At 42.5% G+C, this 10,160-nt stretch overlaps 1 protein-coding gene across 3 annotated transcripts in view; it reads right to left on the bottom strand.

Annotated features, from left to right (window-relative positions):
• Positions 1–451: 451 nt before the first annotated feature.
• The window catches only part of mob2a (MOB kinase activator 2a), a 51,214-nt gene continuing 41,505 nt past the window's right edge, over positions 452–10,160 (bottom strand). For 2 of the 3 annotated variants that reach the window (XM_034534720.1, XM_034534717.1), the window contains exons 2-5: positions 8,342–8,499; positions 6,500–6,593; positions 2,934–3,058; positions 453–2,349 (exon numbers count right to left, since the gene is read on the bottom strand). In XM_034534720.1, coding sequence (XP_034390611.1) covers positions 2,024–2,349; positions 2,934–3,058; positions 6,500–6,593; positions 8,342–8,499 — 703 coding nt within the window. In that variant the 3' untranslated portion in view covers positions 453–2,023. Of the gene's footprint in view, positions 2,350–2,933; positions 3,059–6,499; positions 6,594–8,341; positions 8,500–10,160 lie in introns of all 3 variants that reach the window. The other variant, XM_034534718.1, reaches the window with a different exon arrangement.

Genomic DNA, 10,160 nt, shown 5'->3' with positions numbered 1-10,160 from the left:
TGGGGTTTGCATCTTATTACATTTTCATTTATTTTTCTTATATTCCTCTCAAACTTCTTATAAGTTGTAGCAAACTGAAATGGGTATGGAAATGAGAGCATAAAAATTGAAAGGAATTTCAAAGATCTGTGTAAAATCTTAAATTGTAACAGTATCTATTTCAGTGGAGTATCTAGTTAACATAATAAGAGGAGATACTTTAGAAATATTGAGCGCCATAAAATTTCAATCACTTTTTGTTGTATTTTCCTCTATAAAATAGTTGTTACAAACATCATCAAATATATGAAATAAACATGGTCCTGTTTGGTTCTACCTCGGGTAAACTAAAGTAAACTATGGGTGAATTTAGTCAAGTCCTTTTCTAAAAATAGCACACACACAAACGCGCGTGCGCCACACACACAAACAAACACACACAGATACAGATACAAAAGACTCTGAGGCAAGGTGGCATTTCTCTCTTTTATTAGATTATAATCCGCAGAGCTTAAAATATTAAATTGCTTTTAACTTAGTTAATAATTAAAATACATAAAAACGAGAGCCAGAACTGAAAAACCCTGCAAAAAAAAATTAAAAATTAAAAAATAAATAAAAAAGGAGAATTATAAACCCAATTCTCCTCCATACGAAGGCTATGTCTGAGAGAACCCACTTGCGATTCTTTGTACAGTAAAGTCCAAGCAGACTGTGCATTTTCTATACATGTGTAATGATACCATTATTGTTATTATTTCTGAACTAATTTTCCTCTGATAATCTTTTTAAAAAAGCAAATTTTAAACAGGACAGGTAGAAATAATAAACCAGGAGTGGAGAATTTGAGTTTTGCACTGGGAGTACTGCTGACTGTTAAACAGCAGAGCAGCTCCACATCATCTACTCCCACCCCTCACTCTGTCTCCGTCTGTGCCTCTCGAGGCCTGCAGACATTACATCATGTCTTTGTCCTTCTGTGCAGCTGAAGTGGGTGTCGGTGGTGGTTCAAGTGGCTGCTGCTATGCTGAGCACCAGCATACAACTCTGATTCAGCCTCATCGTGGCCCCAGGCTGTCTCGACTCTCTGATCAGATTAAATATCTATCATACAATCTTTATATTTTCTTCACCATCTGCCTGTTTCTGTTGCCTTCTCATTATGTTTGCTGCCCTCTACAGGTGGGCTCTGGGACATGTCTGTTAGGGGTACACCAGGTGATTATGTGACTATACTGTAGTTCAACACAATCAATATCTGCCATATAAAAGGGCTGAGCAGTCTGGTGAACAAGGAACAGAGAATGAAAAAAAAAAATGAAAAAAAAGAGACCAACTTCTCTCTGGCAGCAGTGACATATTCTCTTAGGTCCTGAGTCGGAAGCGCTTCAATCATCCCCCACATAAACAACCCAAACAGTGATTGGCTAGTATTGCCCCGTCGGGCAGTAACGTGGCTCCCTACTGGCCAGCGTAGCGGCCGTGCCCCTGCAGGCCGCCTCCCGCAGCTGCAGGAGGAGGGAAGGACAAGCCTGCAGGTGAGGAGAGACGCCTCATCTCCTCCCGTTAACAACACTGTACAATAGTCGGTTGAAGCGAAGCAGAAACCCCTTCCTGTACTGTATGTTAGGTAGAGGATAGCGGGAGGGCCACACTGCACCCCTCCGCACAACAAAAAATTAAACTGAATAAAACTTCAACAAAAATAAAAGTGAAATAAAACCACAAAAAAAAAAACATACACATACTTTTTTTCTTCCTAGTTTAAATTGCAGAGAAGATGGGAGGGATTTGCCCCTGGGAGGAATGCTCACGCCAATTCCTGCTGGCGTGACAAACCCCTCCCCGCTACCCCAAACCCCTCAAAAACCCTCCCCCCCTTCCTTCCGGCTGGTTGGTTGGTTGGTGTCATAGCGAAATACAAGGGTAGTGGAAGGTCTTTAAGTCCTGCTGGCACCAAGGAAGGGGGCCAGGCTGTCTTTCCTTCTCTCATCTATCTTATCTTCAATCACCCCCGGGGCTGCTGTCTCGCTGCCGCCGCCGCTCATCTCTCCGTCACGTGGTTTTGTGAGGAAGGGGAGGGCGCTGAGGCTGGGGAGGAAGGGGCTGGGGTGGGTGCGGGTGGCGGGGCAGGGGCAGGGGCGCAGAGAACTTCGGACAGGTCGTCCATGATACAGGTCTCCTTGGGGTCAACCAGGTTGAATTCCCTTACGAAAACGATGAAATGTGCATACAGAGTGTTCAAGTGGCCCTGCAGCTCCAGAGCCACTGTCTCTTTAAAGTGCGCCCCGTAGAGGTGAGCCAGCACGTGGAACAGGTACCGGCAGATCTTCTTTACCAAGGACTCAAAGGAGTTGGGGAACTCTTTGCCTGGAGGGAGAGAAAAAGGAAACAAAAAAGACTGGATTAGGCACAGGGATCATCATTATGTGTTATTTAAATACTTTCTGTACAATACTACACTTAGCCACATGCAAATGTGTTACTAGTGAAGAAGTGTTTAGAAAACATTACTCGATAAGGAAATTAGTTTGGGACTATTTTCTGCACAAAACACAATAATATTGACTGTAATATTGCTGAGTTTTTAATAGTTATTAATAATTGACGACAATGGAGATCTATGACACAGTAGAATAGAACATTTCATCGTTTGTCTTTTCATGGGGATTTGTTAAAAAAATAAAAAAGGGATAATATATATATATATAATATATATATATATATATATATATATATATATATATATATATATATATATATATATAAAAAACATAACCAGTCCTGTCCTTTAATGAATCCAGAAATAAATCATCAGATTGATAGTGAAAATGATTGTAAGATCCAGCCCTAAATAACAACAATCATTTATGCCATCCATCTGAAGCAGTAGAGGGCAGCAGTACACCATCAGCTACTTCTAGGAGACAGGAAACCTTCAGAGGGATACTCACCATATTTTGTAGGAAAGATCTCCTCATCTGTGACCAGTTTCTGACAAAGACTCATTACAAAGTCGACATATTGTGGAGCAGTGCACTTTGTCTTCTTCCCCCTCTCGTCATACCAGTAGTATATTCTAGTAAGAGAAAGACAAAGAAAACATTGCAATGGTGACGTACACCTTTCCCCAATAGCATTTCAGACATATCAATGAGGAACAGGATACTACCATGTAGTTTTAATTAATCATAATGAATGTCTTCCAAAGAATGCTTGTGGTTGCAGATGACTAGGCACAAACAGGAGTACAAAGGGATTCATTCAAGCAGGAAGAAAAACAACATAAACATGAACTGTGAGACAAAATTGCTTTATGAAACATCACCTGGCCCTATTTCCTCATTTGGGGAAAAAAAAACATACTGTGATGTGACCTCTCACATTCTGGATGACACCGTTCAGAAAGAAGATTTGGTCTAGTTACACTACAAACTAGTGCTTTTCACACTGTACTGCTTGCCTGGGGCTTGAGGGTCAATCCTGGCGCATGCCATTGGGGCCTAACCTCGATTTCAGCTCATCAGCCTAGAATTTGAGGTTTCATCACCTGAATCGTTTATGAAAGGAAACCGCATCATGTTTTGTCCTCTCTGTTGTCATTCTAGAACGTAAACATTAGTCAAGAGTTCCAACAGACCCAGGGCCAGTCGAGGTGCAGTGTGACTCGTATAGCCATGGGCTTAGGTTAACCCAGAGTTAACAAGGCGTGTGGGAAAAGGGGGAGTTATCCCAAGGTGTTGTGTAAAAAGCCAAACTGTCTCAAACCGACACATCTTCATCCAGATACCATGTTCATTTCTGAATTCCGTGCCCCGAAGCTTTAATTTCCCGATTGGGCCACATTCCCCGTTGTTACTCCTGTAAAGGCACTCTGGACCACCCCCCCCCCTCAGTCCCGCTGCTGATCAAATGTTTCCGGAGAAGGTGACCCAGATAGCCGAATTGGGGCGGATCTGAGTTTTCGTTAACGGAAGGACAGAGCACCGAGCTAGGTGCTAGCAGATGAGCACCGTAGGAATAGATGAATAAGCTAACCGAGGAGGAGGAAGGAAACCAGAACAAGACAAAAGGCCTGCTGACGGATCGGCAAACGGGAAAGGTCAATTAAAAAACATGTGTGTGTAGGTGTTGCTGTTAGCAGTGTGGGTCTGGGAGGCAGTGGGGCAGAGAGTACACATCCTAAGCAATGTAAAGTGTCCACATAACTGACCCTGCAGGAGGGACCTACTGACCACAGCACTAGGACAACAGTCACAATAAACCTACTCACTCTGGATTAGACGGTGGGTTTGTGGGTCGGAAGGACTAAACATGTCTCCCCCACTTCGACATACCCACCCAGACATGATGAAACTATTGTCAAACTGTACAAAAAGTACAAATATATATATATATTTTTTTTTTAAATTATTTTATTTTAGAGGTTATAGGTCAAGGCATCAATACATGTCACCATGGTGCAAAAGGTGGCACACTGGACAATGTGGGGAAAAACTATATATATATATATATATATATATATAAATATGTATATGGCTTTATGATATCTGGTCACACCTGAGCGGTTTAATCAAAGCAATGATACAACAACTATAACTTTATGACGAAAGTTTAGGTGGACAATTTCAATGTTTGCAATTGAGCTAAATGAATACTTGAATGTTTTGCACACTCCTAAAAATAGGAAATCAAACCAAATCCAAAATGAAAGAACCCAATGCTAAAGAAAAGAGTACACACACGGAAACATTTTCTTCCAAAAATAGTGCTGCGACTGTGGCTCAGTCAGTTTGCACCACAGAGGGGGGGTCGGGTGCCACGGGCAGGAAAGGGTGGGGTGCCGGGCAGAGGGGAAGGTACAATCATAAATGGTGGGCTTCTTCTTAGAAAGACAGTTTTAACAGGACGAGTTGAAGTCAAACAAAAAACATTAAACATTTTAGTTGAATCCGGCATTGAGCTGTGAGAAACTGCGCAATGTGTTTTTAAGTCATTGGCTCCATTTTCCACCAATCAATAGACAGTGCAAACAAAAACATGTTAATCTGCACTACTCTCTCAACTATTCATATAACACATTTCTCAGGCTGTGGGTTAGTAGCAACAGCTTCAGGTGGAAGCGGTGGAAAAAACCACTGTTGACTGGGAGGTTAACTCGTGACAAGATTGTCTTTCAGAGCAACTGCCGTGCGTGTCATTTCTCTGTTTGTTGTCTGTCACCGTCATATTTTTAAACCACGGTGAGTGCGTGGGTGAGCGCATGCAGTTGTAGTTTCATTGTAATGAGTTAAGAACCGTGTAGTGAGTGTCGTGGTTTCTCAAAGTGTTGATAATCAGGTTTTTCCAGACTTCAGTATACACAGGGGGAACGACGGCCTCTCTCCAAAGACAAGGGCTCACACATAAAGACACCACTCCGCCCCGACAGGACAAACTAGTTAGATAAATGCTTACAGTCAGTCACCTCCCCTTCTGTTAACATGCCATGAATAGGTCTCCATGTTATGTTTCGCCCTGTACATTAACTACTCCAGAGGTATGCCCTACTTTACTGCACACAGTAGCAATGAAACCACCGTTTATCATTGTTTAATTAACCCTCGAAAATCATCAGGCATTTTCTTTTCAAAGAATCTGTCTGTTGACTTCAGCGAGGCAGGAACCTGAAGCCTTACCAACGGAGCAAAAGGCCTGAGTTGCAGGCGGACTCTTTTGTTACCGGTTGGATCACAGCACTCCATCTAGGCAGCAAGACACACAGGCTGGACCACAGGGGATGAAAGGTGAAGCTACACCAGGTCTATATCCAGTACGTCTCACCGCGCTGCTCAGCTACTCAAACTAAGCCGAAAGCAGCTACACTGGATGCGTCTGAAACTATTTGGAGGCAAAAATCCAAAGAATCTAGCCCATTATTGTAAATAAAAAAATCAACCAAACGTTTTCTGACCTCTGGGGTTTTAGTTTTTGGTCTGACTGGAAATATGTGCATCTTCTTCTATACTAATGATGTTATCACTGAGTAGGTACAGTGGCAATGAGCAATTTCCTGACCAGTAAACGGGGTACTTTTCTGAGGTTTTATGGCACACAACTCAACAAATAATAAAAAGTTTTACTAAAACCTGTGTGTGGCAAGAGATGATAAAAAAAGAGTGATTTAAAAGACCCACTGGATTGATCATCTCAGACTGCTGAAGCCTTATGGTAGTTTACAGTTTTAAGACAAAAAAAGGGAATCAAGCCTTTGAATATGCTTCGGCTCGACACAAAGGTGCCATACTCAATGTAAATAAACAATTCATCTTGGAATGTGCATAATGCAACTTCAATGTACTGCAGCAAGCCATGTGGACCTAAAAGACCTACAGTTACCTGAATGGACCCTTTGGGTTGCGAGTCGTCCCTCGCTGACCGGGGATGCATCCCTTGATGAATTAACCAATTTCTGATAAATAAACCAATGGGCCCCGGAAGGCGAGCGATGAATTAACCAAACGCGGCGGAGATAACTTACGTGTTGCAGGCCGTCATGGTTTGACAAGTGTCCCCAGTGCAGAACTCTGAGATGGTGCTGTACTGCAGGTTGATAAGATTGAAGAATGTTGTCGCTGTGGCAGAGAAAACAGAGGGATTTCAGAGTATGTTACAACAAACACAGGAAAGGGTGATGTGAATAACTAAAATACTGCCAGAAGATCAAAGAGCACTGTGTGTCGGTCCATGTGATCATTGGGACAGGCACAGTCACATGCACATACTAATCCATCACATCCCTCAACAGCGTGTGAGCCTCAGAAAAATGGAAATAATGGTAGGTGGCTGAACCTTTCGCAACTATTTAAGACGTCGCTCCAGTCACTGAAAGCTGAAACAGGTATTTCTGCCACGAGGAAAGTCCTACAAAACCTGTTGTGCTGCAAAAACAAGGCATAATTAAATGGGGTGTAATCAGTGAGAAGAAAACCATCTCCGAGTCAAAAATATTAATTCTGTATGTTAGACGTGTGTAGACTTGTGAGATCTTTCTTGAATGGTGACTCTAAAATCTGAATACTTTTCATAGCAGACAGTTAATTTACTTAAAAGCAACGAAGTGAAAATAGTGTTAATTTGGGCAGAAAACATGTTTTTTTTGGTCAACATAATCATCCATAACTAATTTAAATAATTGAATTAATTGATAAGCCATCTAATAAAACATTGACAGTTTGTTGATTATATAATTACATGAATGAAGAGCATAATGTGGCGCTACATACAAGCCGCATTCTCTGTTTCAACTTTAGGAGAAGCAATGGCTGACTTTGTGTTAGAAGTCCTTTACATTTTCACGTGTTTTAGAGACTTTGGATTTATTGTTAAGTTTATTTATCATGTTGAGTAGCGACTACACAACGTATTCCAGAAGAAAGCTGGAGGGCAAGAACAAAGTAGGCAACCCTGGCTTTAAATAATAATTTAAGTAATAATTTGTGCTTCTGCACTGAACCTCAGGCAGTAGCTTTATTGATCTGGCTCCACTTTGTAAAAACTGCTCTATGATTTTCTGTCATGTTGAGCAGATAAGCATATCTGTATGGAAAAAGGAGCCAAAGGACACAATGTAAAAGTTGCACCGTCTGGAGGAAAGCCCACAGGACCCCTCCCCTCTGCTGGAGCTCCACAAAGTAGCCACCAAGTCAGAGAATACCCATTGAAAGTGCTGTTGGTTTATACATGTTAATTGATTTGGTTAAACAAACTATTTAAGCAAAACACTGCTCAGACCTTTTGTTTGTGTTCCCACTTAAACACACTCAACATGCCTCATCCGTTTTCTATAGCTACGTTTTATCAGTCTAAAATAAAAAGAAAGAAAGAACGCTAGCTAAAGAATGTTTTTTTCCTTTTCCGTTTGGATACGTAACCATAACAAAAGTCAGGGAGACGGAACATAGTGTCACAGAAAAAGCATCTCTTAAAGATCGATCAAGCAGCCAGGCCACAGGGAGTTTACAAAACTCCAGAAATGACGCTCATAAAGACAACGATAAATTTCAAGAGTTAAAACCCGTCACTGAGTCTGGCACTGAACCACGGTGTTTAAAGAAGTGGCGTGGGGTGTTATTGGGAACAGGCTCAGCGCTGTGCCAGGCCTGGATCATGTTAAGGGCGTGACTCTGTCAAAGTAAATATTTCATATTAAAAAAATATTCATATTTGAATAATGACCGTGTTGAATTGCTTCCAGGCTTAGTAACTACAGCAGTGCTTTCTGTTCTCTGTACAAGACATCATCCTCAACTATGGTATGACTGATGGAGCTACTCTGTGTACCATACATATACTGTATGCACATCATTGAATAGTTACTCACTGTTGCTGGCGAGCCATTCGTTGAGGTCTATCTCTCTGGGCAGCACCACAAGCTCTTTGAGGTCAAAATCCACCACACGGATTTTTGTGTACTCGAGCTCCAGATACTGCTTTTTCTCTTCTGCCGGCTTCTTTCCATTTGGCTTCGCCTTCGACTTCCTGCAGAAGAAAAAGGGGGACCGGTTAAGGAGCTGTAAAGGACTTGATACGGACAATAAAAGATGAAGGAAATCACAAAGAGAGATTGAAAAGCAAATGGTGCTTTTCCTGTTAAAATGGATGCTGTATAGAATGGGAAGAAATGCCAGGTCTTTGCTGGACTTTTTTCCAGACAGGTCTACATGATGTCACATGACAGTCAGGTAGTTAGCTGCTGAGCCAACACTAAGTGTGGAGGATGTTGGTTCTGCAAAACTCCACTTGATGAACTGGGAAGTTAGCAAAGGTTCATCGTTTTGCATTAAATGCACTGAAAATGGAAAAAAAAAACTACTGACAGACGCAATATTGCATAGAGAGTAGCATAAGCTCAGGCACAGAGATCTAGAAAGCATCGACAACTGAATCTCTTAACTTCCTACACAAATTAAAAAGTAACAAAACAAAACTTTGTGACATTCCCAAAACTGAAGAGACCAGATAAAGGGTGCTCAGTTGCTGCGCTTGACCCCCAAACTCTGACCTAATGTTAGGTCTATAGCTTCCACACAGTCGTCCGTCCCCAGCGCCTTGTACTTCCACTGCTAGTTTTAGCACAGGGATGTCATATCACACTCTTCCTGCACTTCCAGGGCTGTCTCCTCTCCTCCCCCGGCCCCTGCTCGCCATCTGCAACCGTGCAGGCAGTGCAATCTGGAGTTAAAGGTTGAAAAGCCTTCATACATAAGTGAGACAAATAAACAGAGGCACAGTTGTCTGGGACAATCTGGGACTAATGTAATCAACTGTCTAATAACCCTGTTCTCGTCAAGGCTTTTCTCATCCTGTGATGACCATTTCTGTTCCCAACATCTTTATTTTGCTCCATCTTGGCTCTGCTACTGCTGCTCGGGTTTGCTTAAGGACGAGGGGATTTCAGTTTGCTCCCTGAATTTATTGTGCTTTTGTTGAACCTCATTTCCGCCCAATCTCCAGTTCTCATCCCTCCTCTCTGCTCACCCTCTGTCCAAACACAATGGTCGAGCAATGTGTTCTTGGCTCTCGCTTTTCCCATTTCCTTCCCAGTCACACTCCCAGAAGACTCCGGCTCCTGGACTGACGAGAGCTGTTCTAACGGCACTAATGAAGAGGCATCATGGACACTGTTTGCAGTCAAAAACCTTCTCACTTTCAATAGACCATCGCCAGGCTTTTCCTGGAAAGAAGCAATGACCTGTGCACATTCAGCAAGAGACATTAGAAATAGATTTAGATAGACAGGACAGAGAACAGACGAGGGGGGGCAGAGGGAGAGAAAGGAATGAGGAGAGGAGGTAGATTCGACACCGGCCCAGCTGATATCCATGGGAACTAACAAACACTTACAAAACATGAAAGAACTGTGGCGCACAAGGCCTCTTTGCCAAAGCAGTGTTCAAACCTCCGTTTAATTCCCCTCTCCAGGAAGCGTCGGCCTGTTTTCCACCTCAGCAAACAAGGGAAGGCATGTCAACATGTGGATGCATTAAGAGCCGGGCAACCGTTTACTTTGTAAATGTTTAAGTTTCCCCCTTTATACGTTTCGCTGTCGTCTAATTTAGCCGTCAAGAGATATTCTTAGCTGCGGGCTGCCTTTGGGCCACCTTGTGAAAACGCTGAGATCTGAAGGACCAACGCTTGCA

This window comes from Cyclopterus lumpus, chromosome 6, assembly GCF_009769545.1.
Source record: "Cyclopterus lumpus isolate fCycLum1 chromosome 6, fCycLum1.pri, whole genome shotgun sequence".
NCBI classification, from domain to species: domain Eukaryota; kingdom Metazoa; phylum Chordata; class Actinopteri; order Perciformes; family Cyclopteridae; genus Cyclopterus; species Cyclopterus lumpus.
Note: the sequence above shows the minus strand (reverse complement) of the source record. Positions and strands in the feature narration are given on the sequence as shown.